This window comes from Cottoperca gobio, chromosome 13 (assembly GCF_900634415.1).
Source record: "Cottoperca gobio chromosome 13, fCotGob3.1, whole genome shotgun sequence".
Taxonomy (NCBI): domain Eukaryota; kingdom Metazoa; phylum Chordata; class Actinopteri; order Perciformes; family Bovichtidae; genus Cottoperca; species Cottoperca gobio.
Genome location: NC_041367.1, coordinates 11,914,664 through 11,934,246, shown reverse-complemented (window position 1 = coordinate 11,934,246; position 19,583 = coordinate 11,914,664). Strand labels below are relative to the sequence as shown.

The window sequence follows — 19,583 nt, the reverse complement described above, 5'->3', positions numbered from 1 at the left end:
CTGGTTTTGACTTGCCTGGTGGGTGTGTGTTATGGGATTGAGGCTTATTTAAATAGTTTGCAAATAGTTTTACATGTGCAGTGAAGCTCGTTAAGAATGATTACTTAATGGAACAAAAAGTATTTTTATGGGTCACGATCCGCTTTTGGTCTCAAGTTGTTGAATATTCAAATTAGTAAAACATCCATCATAATAAGGCTGCAGCACTATACCTGCTGTCCTCGTGGGGGGGGGCTTTTTCCCTCTGGGAGGCGACGCGTGACGTTGAGGGGATTTCCACACCCTGAACCAGCCAATCAGAGCGAGGCTGCTGTGGAAATACTAAACTGCAGCAAACTACGCTTCAAACATCTTCAACACATGGCTTCATACCCGTCAAACAGCTTTTCACAGATCGGTACAGACACTGCTAGATGGAGTCTAGCTTGAAGAGACTTTACCGGAGCTGTTTACAAAAATAGACACGTTTTTACCGGAAATATTCCGGTTTGGAAAGAATTCAAAGACGTGACGGCGGAGTTCATAGTCTTTAAGGACTCCTCACATGCGATGAAAGGCACGGACATCTCCAACGGCACAGGTTTTTATCTGTTAATATACATGTGTGGGTTCGTCTGTGTGTGTGTGTGTGTGTGTGTGTGTGAGAGAGAGACAGAGAGAGGCTGACATCATCAGCAGGCATGGGATTTGTCAGAGCAGAGCAGCCAACACCCATTCCCGAGAACACATCTGTTACCCGGCTCTCCCTCCCTCTGTCACGGTTCCACTTAGTGCAGATTTAACATTTAACAGCTACGTTGTTAGTCTGATGCTTTCTGTTTGCAGTGGTAAGTACATTTACTCAAGTAGCATACTGTACTTAAGTACACTTTTGAGGGAACCTTTTCTTTACTTTAGTCATTACATTTCATGCTAGGCTACTTCATACTTCCACTCTACTACATATCAGAAGCGACTTGATATGTATGCCACTACATGAATGCAACAGTAAAGTGACCAATGATCATCAATGATTATAATCCAGTAATGTAATAGACATTATTCTGAAATGGGCCATTCTGAGTACTTTGACTTTTGCTACTTTAAGTATATTTTGATACGTTTACTTAAGTAACATTTCTGAATGCTGTTTTTCCTGCAGAGCCGCGAGGGCCGTCAGTCTTCGGTGAGTATGAAGTCTCTTTTCTTTTCTTTGCTTTTTACTTTTTACTCAAAAGACATAAAAAGTCATGCATGTGTGGGTTGTGTTATTGCGACATCAAGAAGAAGAAGAAGAAGAAGAAGAAGAAGAAGAAGAAGAAGAATAAGAAGAAGGAGAAGTTAGATTATTTAGCAAGCCTGTATCTGCTTCCTTAATCTTGAAAGTTTGTCTGTGAACAGGCAAATCTGCCAGCTCGTGTCATTGACTCTGGCAGATGCATTCACGATGTGATGTGACGCTGGTGATGTGGCCCTGAGCTGCAAAACTAAACATGAACAAGATAAATTAACATTTCTGAGAACTTAACAGCATTACTAAACATTTTAATGATGTTTAATATTGCATTTAAGGCTGCACCTTATTTTCAGTATTCATTAATCTACCCATTATTTTCCTCACCTCTATAAAAGGTTGAATAATGCAATAATCAGGTTTGTATATTGATATTGAGATTGCAGTTCAAAACCAGAAGATATTGAGTTTACTATAATAGAAGTGTAAACATGATGAGCTGGACCTAGTGATTTGTATTTCCCATTATCTTTTTTGAAAGTACTCAAATGATTACATGATCATCAAAATTGCCGCTGATGAATCTGCCTAAGAGATTAATAGTCTCTGATTTGGTAGTGTTTTGTACACCGTCGCTGCAGGAAACAGGTGTCAGACATCGTAGACCCCGACCACAGGTATTTTCAGTGTGCAATATATATATATTTAACTGCCAGTAACCATAGCAACAGCACTTAGGCAACTGTCACTGGTGAAACATTTTAACACAACACATTTTTATATGTTTTGGTAATTGGCCCTGCTATAAACACAATATTGTACTTTTGTAGGTGTTAGAAAATAATGGAGTAATTTACACTTTTGAATTCATCAAATACAACCAAAAAGTTTCAAAGCATAAAACAGATTTAAAGTAGACATAGAAATAAATACATTCATAAAATGCAAAAAACACAGGGTTTAGTTATTATATGGTGGCGTCAATATAAATCACACTCGTTAAATATATGGCATTTACTGGGTTTATGTTATATTCCATGGTTTTTATAATGTTAGTATAAGCTGTCTTTGTTTCCGCTATTAAAAATCCTTGACATAAATATACGTCAAACTATGGGTCTTTAGAGAAACAGAATTTATAGTATCTACCATGTCTGTTTGTTTATATTGATACATCAGCACCGTTCATAATTTATTCTGGAGGTTTTATAATCTTATATCCTTTTTGTTAAGATCTTAGTTGCAGCATCTGATATTTTATTAATAGAGCAGTGTTTATTCTTCATTGCTTAGTATTGATTTAATGATAAATCAGCTATGAAGTTTTCTTAAAAACATTATTGTTTTCAGACATTTTACATGAACATTATTTTAGTTACATTGGCCCTCTCAGACAATATCAATATATATATTTTTTTACAGACCTCATTGAGGAAATCATCATAGAGGACAGAGAGCGGCTGCTTGCCCCCCTCCCTGGACCTCCTGCCCCTCCTGCTGACCTCTGCGAGTCGCACAGCCAGAACCACAGGATGCTCCGACAGAGCTCCTCACAGCCATCTCCCGTGCTGCTGGCGAGAGGCACCCCATGTCAGGTGAGTGGGTACAAAAACATGTTCGGGTGTGCTCTCACGGTGTGGCGTTTTGTATCAGTGTAGTCATTTGTGTTATTTAGGTCTCATCTCAGTTAGAGGTTTCCTACATTTCCCAGAATGACTGTTGGCAACACCCAGAGACCGGCATGAAGGCTAACGGGGCGTTCACACCTATGGATCTTTCCAGCTTGTGCATGCTAAAACAAATAGTCCATTAATCTATTAGTCGGGTTTTCTGAAAATTAAACAATTTTGATAATTATTATATATATATATTTATATATATATATATATATATATATATTATATATTATATATATATTTACTATATATATATATATAATATATATATATCATTATATATATTCTATATTATATTTATCTATATTTATATATCTCTATTTCTATCTTCTCTTTCTCTCTCTCTCTCTATTCTCTCTATCTTTCTCTTTATTTATCTCTTTCTTCTCTCTCTTTCTCTCTCTCTCTCTCTCTCTCTTTTTTCTATCTCTCTCTCTCTCTCTTTTTCTTTCTCTCTCTTTCTCTCTCTTCTCTCTCTCTTCTCTCTCTCTCTCTCTATTTCTCTTTCTTTCTCTCTCTCTCTCTTTCTCTCTCTCTCTCTCTCTCTCTCTTCTCTCTCTCTCTCCTCTCTCTCTCTCTCTATCTCTCTCTCTATCTATTTATATATATATATATATATATATATACTATTTCTTATCTCTCTATCGTCTCTCTTTCTATATCTATTCTATATTTATTATATATATATATTTATATATTTATTATATTATTTAATTTCAAATGTGAGGATTTGCTACTTTTTGTTCTTTTTCAATTCTTTTCTTTTTCTTTTGCTTTGAATATGCTTGAAGTACAACAAAGCATTCAGTCATTCACAAATGTTACCTTGAGCTCTGGAACTTGATGGTCATATTTCACCCATTTTCTGTAAAGGTATCTATTTTCATTTCATCCAAACGAAAATCAGCAGATTATCGATGAAAAATAATTGTTTGTTGCAACCCTACAAATACACAAATATTGATCCATGGACAGACAAATACTTACACATCAGTGTGACTCACTGCCTTCATGTTGCTATTACAAGTTAATAATAAACTCAACAACAGAGGACGCTTCAGTCTGGCCTCTTCTCTCTTAGGATATAAAAAGAAGTGACTGCAGTTTCAGTGAAAAGCAATTAAATGTTGGTGGAAGAGACTGCAGTGTAGTACATGTGTAGCCTGCAGTGTAGTACATGTGTAGCCTGCAGACAGTTGGGTGTTTTGTTGTTGTTGTTGTTCAGAGCAGTTTTTAGGCCGCAAAGCATGTTGGGCTCTTACCATAAAACACGTGGTTTCCAGATCAGAGATGTTGTAATCTGATAAGACAGCAGTGACGATGTCGCCTGCACAGACGGGTAATAATGTACGGCATAACAAAACGGCTCAAACTCTTTATTAGCAAAGGACCTGCATGAGAGATTGTGAAATTTGTTTTCTTTTGTGTGTAAATACAGTTTGTTAAAAAGTATTTGTTGCCTGTGATAGAGGCTGACACGCCTCCTCCGCATGCTTTTCTGTGGGAGGAGGCTGAGAGAGAAGAAAGGAGGAGGAGGAGGAGAAGGAGGAGTATCTGGAAAAACTGTAATCTGACTCCTACTTTCAGTTTAGTCCATTCCGTTTACGAGCCAAACCCACCGAGGGGTGAAAGTTCACATTCTTCGCCTTGTGCCGCTTCTCCAATTGGTCGAACCACGTCAGGTTGAGCTTACTTCCTATTTCCTGTTTGCTGGTTCACTCTGCCAGGCTTTTGTTTAGCTCTAGTGTTTTAAGGCTAACCAGTTTGCACAGGCTAACACGCTCTTTGACAAAAGACGTCTGTTTCTCAACAGGATTTTGTGAAGCATGATCTCATGCTGAGGCATCACCCAGGTCTCGGCAGCCACAGTTTAATAGAGCACTCGGCCTAATTTACTGCTTCACAGGTGACAAAGAGGTCAACTTCTTTACTTCTTTGTTCCCTGCAGGTTTGATTATTCATCTGTCGTTACACTGATGCTTCAGATAGACTTGTTTTTCTTCCTTTTTAAATCACATCGAAGCCCATCAGAGGCCTAACTCAGCAGAAATTGCCGAGTGAAGATAGGGAGCAGTGCAGAAACTGTAGATAGAGAAAGTAAAAGCAGCACGAGAGAGTAGGGGGAATGGAAAATGTGGCGAGGGGATCTGTGGCGTCAGGGGGAAATAAGATATCAAAATGCAAGAGGAGTTAAATGAGCACATGGTTAACTCTATGAAAGACAGAAACGTAAGAAGGGAAAGACATGGAGCGACTCTGCTTTATTTCACTGCAGCCATGATGAAGAATGATTTACCTACAGTGTCATCTTTTATTGTAGTCTGGTTCTCTGTTGTATACTTTAAAAACATGCCTGTGACCTTTTTATTTCCTCTGATTGTAAGTTAATGTTGTTTTCTAAAGCTGAGGGGAACCCTATAGGGTCATGGGAAGTATACTGGGAGAGGAAAGAAGAAAAAAGCTACATTCTGTTACACAAGATTGTAGTGTATTTTCTGGACTTTTCTCAAATGTTTGCCTTTTTTTTTGTGAAATATTGGATGATTTTACCTGCAGAAGTTTCACTCTGATATCTACTACTTACATTTCTTACCGTATTCACCTGTAGCGTCTCCCCTCAGGGGATCACAAGCCAAATAAATGAGGAACCACTGGTTCAATCTTGTGTGTTTATATGTAAGATATGAATCTGTAGAATAACTAGCAGCTTTAGCTGTCAGATAATGTAGCAGAGTAAAAACGTAAAGATGGATATTGTTACAGATAATAGAAGTTATTACCTGTTACAAACATGTCGGCATTTGACGTGATACATATGACTTTCTCTTAAGCAACATGTTGAAAACCTTTCAACACACTCAGACTGAAGTTTGGTTTCTGACTGCATCTTTCCCGTTTTTGTGTTTTAAAGCCATTCTGGGCAATTTACTATCTTTAGACATTTTGTTTATCGTGATCAGTATCTCAGATGATGTATATGTGCTGTCTGTGCCTAATCTAAGGACCGAAATGGGACAAAACGCCTCTATGTTTTCTGCTCCAGCCATTTTGAACAGTTTAATCTGTTGCATGTTGCCGCCTTGTCCACGTCTCTGTTGCAGAAGAGGTTTCCAACCTGGTTAGAGAAAGACTAAATAATGGAGTTAATTAGCTTGTGTTATTGTTTTTCAGCCAACCTACACCATCCCTCAGGCCAAGCGCACATCCAGAGAGATGGCTCAACCTTCCCGATCCTTCCCTGCCGATTACCTTCGGCGTGGTCGAAATTCCCTGTGTTCGCCGGCCTCCAAGAGCTCCGGCGATGTTTCCAATCAGAACCAGGAAGGTGGCGACACCAAGATGCTGGAGCAGCTTCTAAATAAGCCCAAGCTGGTGGTGTTGGAGGAGCCCAAGGAGAGAGGCATGAGGTTTCGCTATGAATGTGAGGGACGCTCGGCCGGAAGCATCCTGGGGGCGTCCAGCACTGAAAGCAACAAGTGTCAGCCTGCGATAGAGGTACACACAGTTACTTTTTGTGTTGGACCTTAAGGGGGTTTTACTAGCTCTCAGTGACAGTTAGAGAAAATTTTAACCACAGTTGATTTAGTTGTACACTTGCACCCTCTGTGTCGACTGGTGCAGTCGGGTGGTGCTGGAAGGATGTGGGTTCTTCAATTAGAAAGTCCCCACAGCTCATGTGTGGTCAAACACGGGCGGTTTATCCCTGCCCACATTTTAACAAACATTCCTACACTTTCATCTTCACCTTTTTATATAAATAAATTATAATACACAGAAAAAAAGGAGGGAAGCCTCAAATACAGATACTCCACGGTGTGAATAACACACAAGGCTTTGATTGGCAGCTGCTCTGAAACCCTTCCCCAGGCAGCGTCTGATGCATATTTTAATATTTAGTTTATCAAAATTTCTCAATGTTCCTCAATTTCACAGCTTTTTTCTGTGTATTAGAAATGATTATATCGCCATGTTGCAGGTGTTTTTACGTGTGTGTGCTGTTTGGTTGTTTTTGTGTCCCAGATGTCGATATGTTTACTGTTTCTCTATTTCATCTTTCTGTCCGGTTCTCTCTTCCAGATTCAAGGTCCCATTGACTACTTAAAGAAGGTCACAGTCACTGTTTCCTTGGTGACCAAAGACCCCCCACACCGGCCTCACCCCCACTGCCTTGTGGGTAAAGACTGCCAGACCGGTTCAGGAATCTGCGTGGTGACGCTTAATCCTCAGAGCAACCGACGTCACAGGTGCTCATACCAGCCCCTTAATGATCTCTTCCCCCAACACATAACTTTATAAATACAGTTATTTTCCTATTCCTGACACTTACAGTGACATCATAATATATTTCTAGCATTTTCTTACATGCAAAATGTCCTGACATGTGTTTTTTCTTCTGCACTCGCAGCTTTGGTAACCTCGGTATCCAATGTGTGAGGAGGAAAGAGCTGGACGTTTCACTTCAGAAGAGAAGAAGCCAAAATATCGACCCCTTTCAAAGTAAGATGGATCCCAACACACACACACACACACACACATCAGGCACTAGTTGATATTGTCATATTCCTACACGTCCATATATTTAAATATATTGGACGATACAGTTTCCTCTGTTTAAATTCATTGTGACTTTGATTGTGTGTCTTCTCATCCTTCAGCTGGTCACTCAAAGGGCATCGAAGACATGGACATGAATGCTGTGCGTCTGTGTTTTCAGTGTGAGTTTGAGTGGGATGATGGGAGAAAAGACAGTCTCAGCCCAGTGCTGTCCAACCCCATCTATGACAAGAGTAAGAAACGCTCTTGAAGACAACTGCACCAACATTCTGTAAATGTATTTCCTGGTTCTCACACATTCTTGCATGTTTTGTTTTTTCACAGAGGCTACGACTACATCACAGCTGAAGATCGGCCGTTTTAACCTGTACAGAGGTTCCTGCACTGGCAAGACGGATATCTACATGTTGTGTGACAAAGTGCAGAAAGGTAAGATGAGGTATTTATTTGTGTCCATTTTGTTGCCCAAGTACAAACATGTGCAGAGGGTGGACATAACTAGGCTCACACAGCAGCGAGTTCATGGGACAAGCTCAGTTTTCACTTCTGGCTCCTCTGCTGGGTCAGCTATTAAAGCAAGTCACTGTCGATGTCGATGTCTTTTTAATTTATATTTATTTATAGTGGCTTCTGTCTGAATTGCTGTTTTTTGTTGATTGTGTCAACAAACAATTGGTATTTACTGCTGGATCTTTGTAGTGAAAGGTGTTTCTGTTACCTTGTTCAGCCCCGAGGAAAGAAAATGAACATCCTAAATGAATGTGAAGTATCATGAACTCGACTTGAAGCTAAGAAATTCAAATAAAAGTGGTCGTACAGTATTGTGCATGTTTGTGTAATCCATAACGTCAGATGTTGAAATAAATATTCTGAGGTAGTTTTCTCCTTTTACTTGACTAACATGGCTCTGCTTTGCTGTCATTGATACACAGATGACATAGAGATCATCTTCAGGCGAGGCTCGTGGAAGGCGAGCGGGGAGTTTGCGCAGACTGACGTGCATCGACAGATCGCCATCGTGTTTAAGACTCCGCCCTACCAGGACCAGGACATCACAGAGGAGGTTGAAGTCAGCGTGGTCCTGCGTCGCCTGTCGGACCACATGGAGAGCGAGTCTGTCAGCTTCACGTATCTGCCACTCAACTCAGGTCAGCAGCATCTGGTCTGTGCACCTGCAGCGTCAGCCTGATTTTACTTGATACAAAACAAATGCAGCAGATTATTTTAAAGCTAAAAACTATAAAAGCTGGTTACTGACTCATTTCAGATCCATATGAGGTGAAGCGGAAGAGAAAGATAAAGTCGGACATCAGCTTCAGAGAGAAACCGTGTCTGTCAGGTGAGGCTCGAACATCTTTTCTCTCTTTTGATTTAATGTTTTCTTTATTCATGTTTTAGCCAAACAATATTTTTTCACAGCAAACTATTTAACTTGTCACAAGTGCACAGGTGTTACTAATAACTTAACATTGGCTCTGTTGTATTAAAGCTGAGAAGATACGCTGTGTTTACTGTAACCAGATGATAATGACATTTTCCCAAACAGGCTGGTTGAATACACAGAAATGTGAACGCAGTACTATATGAAGTATGAGTACTATAATGTGCTTATTATGAGAGCGTTATCTTATTTAAAAAATCGTATTTCAAAGGACGTTTCTGTACCTAAAATGATAGATATACATTATGAAATAAATATAAAGTAGTATAATATAAAATGTAGTACATATGTAGTACATGGAAACTACAATAGACTGTATTACCTTTAGCTAGGTGTGCCTAATAAACTGGCGTGTATGTTTCTATATTATTATGTTAACATCTTGGATGTTAAGAGGATTTTGTCATCGCACACATTTTCGTGCTGAAGATGCAGAAAAGTCTTAGATTTAAGATTTAAATATCAAGTTTCAAACTGCAAGAATCTCATGTCATGATCCAAGTATAAAGTTCTCTTCCTAACAACGGCCCTCTCATCATATTCTAACGGTGTTTATTTTCTCTGTAACACAATCCGTTTCCTCTCCTGCAGCAGAAAGCGCACCTGCGGCAGAGCTGCCCTTCCACGTCCCACAGCCTCAAGCCATGATGTCATCAGACGAGAGGCTTTGTGCTGCCCAGCCTGGGACCTCTGCTTTAGGAGAAATGTGTTACAGCGAGCCCCAGGACTCAAACAATGGCGATGTGACGGCCATCATTAATCAGATGCTAGAAATGCCTGTACTATGGGACATGATTTCCGACCCGAGTTTAGCCACCTCCATGCTCTCCGGCTTTGAGCAGGATCCCGACGCATTTGCAAACTTGGATATGAACTCAAACCAGAACTTTGGCTCGTACGTTCAGGATTTTTCCCATTACAGCGACCTGCAGTTCAACATGCTCGTCAATGACAACCAGAATCCGCAGTCAGAGGCAAAGGACAGCCCCTCCAACATGGTTCAGGTGAAGACAGAAGAAGAGCTATGAGGGCGGGATAGTCCAGATCATGAAGCATCCTTACACACACTCTTTGTCCACTTTAAAAGAACAATAGACATTGCGGGAAATGCGCATATTTGATTTCTTGCCAAGAGTTAGATATGAAGATGAAGAAGATAGAGCGTTGATCGCTTCAAGAAAGTGAGTAAGTGTATTTCCCAAAAATGTTTTACCTTCACTCTTCTGGATTTAAAGCCAGATTATATTTGTCCCAAATCAAAGACTACTTCTCCGGCTGCTTGCACTGTAAAATGTGTTTGTCTTTGTCTGAAGACCTTGCTGGTCGAGGCCTTAGTGACCAAGCAAGTTGACATTCCTACATGTGTGCTGGTAAATGCTGCCAGCATTAATCGTCAGAAGAAAGTGATTCCCATAGTCAGCGTGGAGCTTACAACTCATAAACATCTATATTTAACTTGGGCAGAACAGAAACTCTCCCATGAATTGCCGTCCATTGTAGTAAATGATTGGTGAGGTAAGACTGAAATACCTGTTATGTAATGTGTGTTTTGATTGTTTCGACAAGATTTTGGGAAAATAACCTTATTTCTTAAAATAAGTTGATGTAGAATTATAGTTTTGAAACGTAAAAAGTCTCAAGTAGAGTAGTTTCAGATCTGCTCTCCACATTGTTGTTGCCTGTTAGTACTCTGTTGATGTAGCCTTCACACCAGCTGGCTTGTTTAATATTTAATCTACTTGAATAGAAACCAGTCCTCCTCTTATTCATAGCTCTGTCTCCGTCACTTCTCATTGTTCTGCAGTTTCCCTCTCATGCTTAACATTAAAATTTCCACTCACGCCTTGTCACGAGTCCAACTTCGCTGTAGCATTGTAGTGTCAATATTTCAGAAAATAAACCAATAAAATATCCGCCTGTGTTATTTTTGTGTTGTCATTACTTCCTCTGAAATTAAATACTTTGTCAAAGAGGATTTGTCAAAAGAAACGAAAGATTGCACCGTGTCAAAAGGACTTTTGAATGTGACCCTCAGCTGTTTGTCGACACACATTCCCGACCTGCTCGCTCATTTATTAAAACAAAGAATCTTGGCAACAACACAAGAAGATAGTTTAACGCTTTAAATGTCAAGTGTCACAAAAGCATCTTGAATGACTGGTTTGTCACAAGGTGTCAAATAACCATAAACACCTTGTGGTTTGTTCAGTCGCTGCGTCTGAACTTCACACAATGTCTTTGTCTTTATCTCACATTTTACATTAATCAAGACAGGAAAATGTCTTTCTGCTTTCAGTTTGTGCTTTCTGATGAGTCTAAGGCCACATGTTTATTAAGAAGCATTGCAACACTTTAGGAAGTTTTATAGATTAACACAGATTGGGAAATTAACAGCACTATTATCTAGTTATTCATTTAATTTTCATTGAATCAAACTCAGTTCTTCAGACATTTTGTGGTTGGATTATAGCCGTTCACTGTATTTACATTCGGTAATTTCCCCTGTACATACAGGGAGCCAGCATATGTCTGAGGAAGGAAAAGAAAAGTGATGACTGATGCGACTCTCGCGAGGTGCCATGAAGTAATCATTCCTAACCGGACAGACGCTTGTTAAGCGTACTATACAATGGATTTTTTAAGACATACTATACTATGAATTAAAAAACAAATACAATATACTTTACTATGAATTTTGTATGGCATACTTTTTTATTTAAAAACATTAGACATACTATAAAAGGAATATTTTATGACATACTATACTATGACTTTTATACTATGAGAAAGACACGAGCCATATGAAACATGCGGTCTTGGTTCCTCATCCCACACGTATCAAACATGTGGGATGAGGAACCAACAGCGAGGATGGATGACTTTTTATGACATTTTTTATGAAATACTTTATTTTTGGTTTACACACATATCTCACTTCCACATCAGACTGCTAAGTCGTCCACCAGCATGTAATTGCAGGGACATTCGAGATGTTGCCATGTAACAGAAGTTATTTTTTATCTGAATTATGTGAAACTGATACAGTGGTCCAAGCAGTTATCACACACTAAACTGCTCAGTTGTGGTATCTAATAATAAATGTATATTATATGTACTGTAGGTTAAAGTGTGTAGCTGATGCAACCGGTCGTACAAAAACAGAAAAAAAGTATCAAATCCTCATATTTCAGAAGTTGTAACTAGCAAACGTTTGAAGTTTGATCTTGATAAATTAGGATTAGCATCAATCTGTCGCATCAATCTGTTGTATCGTCGCACCCACAATCCTGTTTCTTCTGAGCAGTAAACAAACAACGGTGGCAAAAGAACAGTTTCGATATTTATCATTCTCAGTCGTCCACCTGTGGGTGTGTTAGTGAGAGCAGGTGTGCTGCTTTTTCTGGCTCTGCCTGTCATTGTTCATTTGAGCTGAATGCACATGGCTCACAGCCACTGGGAAACTCCATACTGGGCTGGTTTTCGAGGTCTTCCTGTGAAATAGTACCAGCGTACTCACTCTGCTGCTGCGACTTGTCTGGACATGTCCACACTATCAGTTGTAATAGGTGTTGATCCTCGCTACTAAGGGCAGAAAAGTGGCGGTTTAATAAAGATTTATAGTCTCATCAAATAATAGTCTCCCGTAATGGCCTTACTTATCGGCTACAGGAAGTGTTAGCACTTTTGAACTATTATTGAATACAAGATTATTTTTTGCTTTGAGATTTTAGCAGGGACAGTGGAATCCACACACATTTAAAGGAATAGTTCCACATTTTGCAAGACATCAAGATTATTTCCATTTGATGGAACGGAGAATAGGCCGATTCGTTTTTAATATTTCACTCAGTGTTAACATCATACAGCCTGACTTCAATGAAGAGCTGGAACAACCTGCTACACAATATACTGTATATGTCAGACAGTGTTTTTTATTTGTGAACTTCAAAGTCATTAAGGTGAAATGTAAAATTCATAAGTATTTAGAACGTTTACTTGAGTAAAAGTAATAATACCACAATGTGAAAACACTGTTACAAGTAAAAGTCCTGCATTCAAAATCTTACTTTAGTAAAATTACAAATGCATTAGCATACAAAATATACTTAAAATCCAAAAAGTAAAAGTACCGTGTCCCTTTCACAGTTTGATTCACCTGACTAAACATTATACCATAAAAACATCAATATTTGCCAAATGTGGACTGGAAAGAGGGTTGTTAAGGAGGAAACTACCATAATAAATACTTACATATTTAAGTAAAGACAATGTGACACAGACAGCTCACACATGTGTCATCACTTTTACACAACCTAATCTTTGCAACTTGGTCGTAAATGAAAATCAAACTTTTAAGCCCGATTTATCTCCGGCCAAATGTGGCACTTGGTTTAACTTGTTAGTGTTCATTTAGATGATCATGTGCAATATAAACGGGGTAATTCCAGACTATATACGGAGTGGATGTTTCTGGTTCCAAGGGCCAGGTATAATGTCTTTCACCTCTGTCGCTAGGTTACGCCACCCACGGGAGTCCCCACACCAGTAGGGACTCCCCATCTTACAATAATAGCACGCTGCAGCCACAAAGCATAACACCAAGACAACTTTCACAAATCAAACCAGAAGTATGGAAAGTGAAACCCGGCGAGCAACGGCTGTTTTTATGTTTTTCTCTTTGTCTCCCCCCCCCCCCCCCCCCCCCAGTGTTCATCTTGAGCACCATACAAGGACTTTAGCTGCATCAGTGTGTGTTCATGGGCAGATGTGTGGTTTATTACGACACGTGTTTGTTTAGATAGTACCGATCATCTTTAACAAGGAAAATGCTGAAGTAAACACAGTTTTTGGAGCTGTAACATTTAACTGCAGCTTTAAGGGCTGGATTCATTTCTGGCGTTTTTAAAGTTGTAACTTGATTTTAATAAAAACAAAGTAGGCTCCATAATTCAAACAAGCCTTAATGTCTGACTCTCACAACTCATTTAAAGCTATCTGGCTCTCTCTACTGGGGAAACATAGACAACACATCTCCTGGGATTACAGTAAATCCTCAAAGGTAGTGAAACACATCTTCAGAGGAACTGATAAACATTTTGGAAAATACGCTTATTCAGATTTTTGCAGAGTTGATGAAAAGTACCAGTACCACAACATAAAAGTGCTCCATCACAAGTAAAAGTACTGCTTTCATTAAAAGTATAGAAATAGTCGGTATTAGTATTCATCATGCAGTAGAACAGTTCTCGTCAGTTACTTCACATATTATGTGATTACTATGTATTAACATACAAACTGCATTTACATGTAACTGTAGGATTCTTTTAACCATTGTATAAAGACTTTTGAGTAGTTTGATCAATCCATCATGAACATGCTTCATATTTTATTGTGTTCAAAGGTCATGTGTGTAAAAATCCTTAAATAATAACTAAAGCCGTTAGACAAATGTAGTACTTTCACCACTGTTAAGAAGATTGATACCACTCTTATATTTACCCACTGAAACTTAGTTGCACATTTAGTAGTATTTTATTAAGAATGTGGCATTTGTACTTTTACAACTGCGTGAGTTATATTTTTAGTGTATGACAGAAGACTGACAGTGTTGTCGTATTTCAGTTTGTTGGTTGGCCGGCACTCCAGATATCCAAATGTATGTGCACAAGCACTGCAAACGTGAGTTTTTCATAATGTGTTCCCATTTTATTGAGCTTAATAATATTTGTAGTTAAAATTGTATCAATGTGTTATTTTTGAATGCTTATTGTTCTAGTAAGCAAAAGGAAATACAAACTGAAATATTTGTCCATTAGACTCCATTAAGTTACAAATAAATAGTCTAAAGTGTAATCATTATGTAAAATGGCACATTTTGTAGATTAAACAGCTCCAGCTTCACATTTACCGTATAAACATGAGTGATATCAATCTTCTCTTCTAACTTTCAGTTTAACTTGTTTTTACTTACAAGAGAGACGTCATCTCACCTAAAATCATGCAGTGAATCAGTTAAATATGTAATGAGTGAACTGATTTCATCATTACTGGAGAACAGATGAGCAGAAACAAAGTTTAAGAAAAAAAGGGAATCTTTTATTTTTTTTAGATATTCTGTACAATGGCCTGATATCACAGCTGGTCGGGAGTAATTACACTGACGGAGGTTTTTCAATTAATTCCTGAAATGTCTTAAGTGTGAGGAAATAAATAAGCATCACTCCGACATGACCTTGTCATGTGCGTCTCTTCCACCTTTGTGTCGCTCCCAGATGGAAATAGAAGCTTTGACAGTTCAACCTGCTTCCTTTTTCAGTCTGAAAAGCTGCATCTGTTCCGCTTCAGATGCTTCAGATCGTCATTTGTTCTCTATGAGGTGTGGATCCGAGAGTTTTTGGACTTGCAGCTCCTCCACCAACTTCTCCACACAGGCCATAAACAGAGGCTCGGGCTCCTGAGAGACAAGAGGAGGAAGGACAGACTAGTCACAGACTGTACATGGCGTTATCATTACAAATCAATATTATGTTCCACATCTTTCAGGGGTCTGTGATTTAGTGAAGGTGGGATAGAGATGTGAAATCTAATTTCCTGGTTTGTAAAGTCTTTCTCATTGAAAATAGAAAATATGTGCATGCTGTGTTTACTATTTAAACATGTTTATACATTTCTGTTGAAAGATAAACTGGATGAAAAAAGTGAGGTGAGCTTCATGCAGGTGTGTTTGAAGTCTTCGTTACCTTGTGCTCCAGCGTCTTCTGTTTCTCCACGGCCTCCTCCAGACTCAGACCCAACCACTCTGCCTCCTCCTCCGGGATCTCAAACTTCTGCTTCGACAGAAAGAAGCAGAAAAAAAACATGCATGTTGTTTATTAAACACAACTCCTTCTCTTCTAGTGGTTTTTCTTTACCCTTTATTTAACCAGGAGAGTCCCATTGAAATCAAGAATCTCTTTTTCAAGGGTTACCTGACAGCAGCATAAATAAAACAACAGGTAAAGACAGAAATCAGTAACTCAGTAACTAGTACACAGCAGGTTTGGTTTTAATCACTCCATTCTCAACACATTGAGGATCACTCGCTGGATTTGAGGACATCCCACTTGCCTTGTATTTGTTGTAGACCTCCTCTCTCTTGATAGGGTCGGAGGGATAAAGCTCTGTGTTCTTGCGTACCAGACGAAGCAACATGGCCCTCTTCAGGTCCATCCCCAACTTGGAGTTCATGTCTTCCTTTGATGTCTGATAGAGAGTTGGATAATTACAATCATAAAAAAGCCAGATGGAAAATGTCATTTTGTCACATAGAGGTTAGGTAGCACGCTTACGTTGAGAATATATAAGTCGAATCCGAAGGCAGCATCGATGAGGTTCAGAGTGCGTGGTGTGACTGTGATGGTGAATTTGTGATCCAGTATCTCGCTGTACAACTCTCTCTTCAACAGCTGCGGCTTCCAGGTCTTCTTCAGACGATTCGACATCTACGGAAAGAGACAATTCGGAAACCTATTATGTCTACAGATGTCAAGGACATTTAGTTTTGTGGACATGTCTGCTGGGCTTTAGTGCCACAACACTATCTCTGAACACCACAAGGTGGATTTGAGGGGAAAAGGTCAATAACAACACATGGATGTCAATATGTATATGTTTCAATTAATTTGCAATTAACTTATACGACATATTTACAATCAGTGAAGCTGGACTGTGTTAAACACACCATTTGAAATGCACTTGTCATGATTTCTATGACAGTGCTGTTGAGTGTGTCCACTGGACAATAAAAACAAAGTTACTTAATATACATTGTAATGCATTTTATTTTAATGGAAAAATATTCAGAAAAGGTTAGACAGAGATTGCACTCAAAACATATCAAATCTTAAAAACAAACATCATTATACTAAAGCATTATAATAATATAATATTGTACACTTACAAGGAAGATAGCATTAAACAGTTACCTATTTGTCTGCAAACATAACTCATAATACTTTTGCTGCTGCATTTTATTTGGCAAGAATTCCCACAAAGAACTATATTTTATAATATGTCTGCTTTATTGAAAGGTCAAGTGTAGAGAGGGAAGAAGAAATAGCGAGAAGAGAGAAAATGGCATTGAACGGAGGGTGACATGTTAATATGCTAACAAAGCCCAAGCTGGATGTTAACCTACAGCAGCTAGAAGCTTATAATGTGTGCACTACGGTATAATCCCGTCAGGTCAACACTGTAGTAGAAAAAAAGAAAGACAATTATCTTTCTGAGACTCACTTTGTCATTGTTGGCATATTTGTAGCCCGATATCCAACCCTCTCCTCCCCACAGGCCGTCCTGGGAGTGTGGAGGGTAGTAAATGGGCACCGGCACATCCTGCACCCGCTCCTTATGCCCTGTTTTTGGGTTGGCTCGGTACTGGACTCCAATAGGCCTAAAATGGACAGGGGTGGGATCTTTCTGCTCAAGGGACTTCATGTAGTGTTTGGGAAGACGAGCGTAGATGCCCTGCTTCATTTTCAGGGCCTCCCAGATTTTGGGGGGGTATTTATGAAAAGGCATGTCTGTCTTTTTATGGCCAAATCTGGAAGACAGAATAACGATGAAACATTGTTACTGTTTGAAATCAATAGTAGTTCACTGCACAGCAATATGCCAAAGACTAAGAAAAGAAGAGAAGGCTTGCTGCATATCCAAATGCAGGCTCCTGATCACACCAAGTAATACATTCTAGATCCTTAATAACGACTATATTTACTATAATATTGGTCTATTTCTGTTATTATTGAAAAATGCTCATCGCAGGTTCCCAGTGCATACGTCGACATCTTCAATTGCTTTCAATTGTTTGGCATTTAACTTGCTAAATGGCAAAAGATTAATCAATCATTAAAATGTTGTTGATTAATTACAGCCAGATTAATTTGCGAGCATCAGACAAATAAACAATCCCCTGCTCATTTCGCCCAGAGTAGCAGTAACCAACCAGTTTTTCTACACTGGACACTTCTCTGCAGCAGGTTTCTGTGTCAGTTTGTTGTGGGAAATTTGGTAATACACAAATATGAAAAAACACCATTCAAGCACCATTTCACGTAATTACTAACGGTTTCAAATCTAGATTTGTGACACTATATTAGGTTTTATTTAGTGGTGCATATTAACAAATACATTGGTTATCAAATCACTACAAAGAAATGAGTACACATGACCTGGGGCATTAGGGTCTGTGGACAGGGAAAGTTTCAGCCATTCAGCATTGGGTATTGTTCAGTATATCTCAAAAGAAATGATATAAAGAAATTACAATCATTCCAAACGTTACAAATTAATGAGGACAATTAAAACTGACTAAATAAGTCTTTGACATGATGAGAGACAGTACGTTTTTAACTATAGAATAAGCTGCAGCTGGTTTCTTGGTAAAGACTGTTTATTTTAATTAGTAAATATCAATTCACAGAGACTCACAAGCACAAGTGAACAACTCTCATAACGTTGCTCGTTAGCAGGAAGCTAACAGGCGCAGGTCAACAACACAGTTATACATGAAAACAAGGCCCCGACGAGTCTACTATACTGTTGAGAGCACGTTTAAAAGTCTATCTTACCGGGTAGTAACAAGACAGCGACCTTCACCAAGTAGAAGGTTAGTTTTTATTCCAGGTTATCCCAAAAATAAGCAAGGGCAAGGACATCACACTCAGCCTCGACACCGCAGGAAGATTTCCGCGTTGATCAGCCCGCCTACACCGAGGAGTGACATGATTGGATCCCGGACAGGAACTTCTCGCAGATGATTGGCTTTCACAGGCTGTCAATCAATGTAGTTTTCCGGGCAAATTTACAATATGGGCCAATGCCTATCATGTATAAACTCTTCATTTAAATTTTTTTTTAATTACATTTTACTAAATGTTCTATCATTCATTTTACGTATTCATTTTTGTGACTTCTATGTTTCCAATAATCAAATCTGCAGAATAATATTTTAATCATCTTAAAAAATATAACCACATTAACCATTTATATTAACAAGATTTATTGATTAACTCTTATTTTCTCTCTTTGAAAACATAAATAAATAAAGGTTCCCTGCTCTATTTTAACATTAAGTGTTTCAAAATCATAAAGTAAAAATCCTATGATTTTTATTGATTGTATTTCTTATTATTATGTTCATCATTAATTAATATAATTAATGATTTATTTTAATCATATGAATAAGACCCATCTAGTCTTCAAAACCAGTAAAAGTCATGCATTATATTATTATATTACATTTTATTTTTGATGGATGCATTATGTGAGCAGCATTTTAACGTTCAAGGTGTAGGTGACAACTTTATATATGGGTAGTTTAATCTGTAATAATGGATTATATATATTTTTTAAATGATCATATATTTTGGGTATACAATCTTAATCTGCAAAAGTATGTTAGCTGTTGGATAAATGTAAAGTTGGAGCGACTAATTGATGAGTCGACTAACAGGAAAATAATCAACAACTATTTTTGATTAATCGATGAAAGAGTAATTTTTCATGCAGAAATGGCAGAACAATTCTGTTTTCAGACTCTCAAATATGATGATTTCCTGCTTTATGTGTTTTATGTTATATAGAACTGAATATTTTTGGATTTAGACTAACATTAATCCATATATCTTTAGTTGCAGCCAAAGAAAAAGTAAAAATAAAA

At 38.4% G+C, this 19,583-nt stretch overlaps 2 protein-coding genes across 10 annotated transcripts; one reads left to right on the top strand and one right to left on the bottom strand.

Annotated features, from left to right (window-relative positions):
- Positions 1-307: 307 nt before the first annotated feature.
- Positions 308-10,805, top strand: relb (v-rel avian reticuloendotheliosis viral oncogene homolog B). Of its 9 annotated transcripts, none has more exons than XM_029445901.1 (11): positions 308-580; positions 1,142-1,165; positions 2,636-2,808; positions 6,061-6,384; positions 6,967-7,133; positions 7,295-7,386; positions 7,545-7,676; positions 7,768-7,872; positions 8,376-8,591; positions 8,711-8,782; positions 9,479-10,805. In XM_029445901.1, exons 1-11 carry the CDS (start codon positions 550-552, stop codon positions 9,910-9,912), a joined length of 1,770 nt encoding a protein of 589 aa, XP_029301761.1. In that variant the 5' UTR covers positions 308-549; the 3' UTR covers positions 9,913-10,805. The 9 variants fall into 9 exon arrangements, with proteins under 9 accessions (XP_029301761.1, XP_029301760.1, XP_029301762.1 ...); XM_029445900.1 differs by having other exon boundaries at positions 309-580; positions 9,476-10,805; XM_029445902.1 differs by having other exon boundaries at positions 309-827; positions 9,476-10,805.
- Positions 10,806-14,958: 4,153 nt separating this feature from the next.
- On the bottom strand, positions 14,959-18,656 carry mrpl28 (mitochondrial ribosomal protein L28). The gene is made up of 6 exons (XM_029446549.1): positions 18,493-18,656; positions 17,159-17,465; positions 16,213-16,365; positions 15,992-16,126; positions 15,625-15,711; positions 14,959-15,338 (listed from the first exon to the last, which is right to left on the bottom strand). The coding sequence occupies exons 2-6, from the start codon at positions 17,441-17,443 to the stop codon at positions 15,243-15,245; spliced, it is 756 nt and encodes a 251-aa protein (XP_029302409.1). The 5' UTR covers positions 17,444-17,465; positions 18,493-18,656; the 3' UTR covers positions 14,959-15,242.
- Between the last annotated feature and the right edge of the window lie 927 nt (positions 18,657-19,583).

Bases quoted from the DNA above. Each gene is read 5' to 3' on its own strand.
- relb (XM_029445900.1), top strand. From the start codon at position 550: ATGAAAGGCACGGACATCTCCAACGGCACAG. The intron at 581-1,141 runs GTTTTTATCTGT...TTTTTCCTGCAG, and splicing joins GGACATCTCCAACGGCACAG to AGCCGCGAGGGCCGTCAGTC. The intron at 1,166-2,635 runs GTGAGTATGAAG...ATTTTTTTACAG, and splicing joins GCGAGGGCCGTCAGTCTTCG to ACCTCATTGAGGAAATCATC.
- mrpl28 (XM_029446549.1), bottom strand. From the start codon at position 17,443: ATGCCTTTTCATAAATACCCCCCCAAAATCTGGGAGGCCCTGAAAATG. The intron at 16,366-17,158 runs GTGAGTCTCAGA...CTCTTTCCGTAG, and splicing joins AATATGCCAACAATGACAAA to ATGTCGAATCGTCTGAAGAA. The intron at 15,712-15,991 runs GCAAGTGGGATG...CTGTCGAAGCAG, and splicing joins AGGTCTACAACAAATACAAG to AAGTTTGAGATCCCGGAGGA.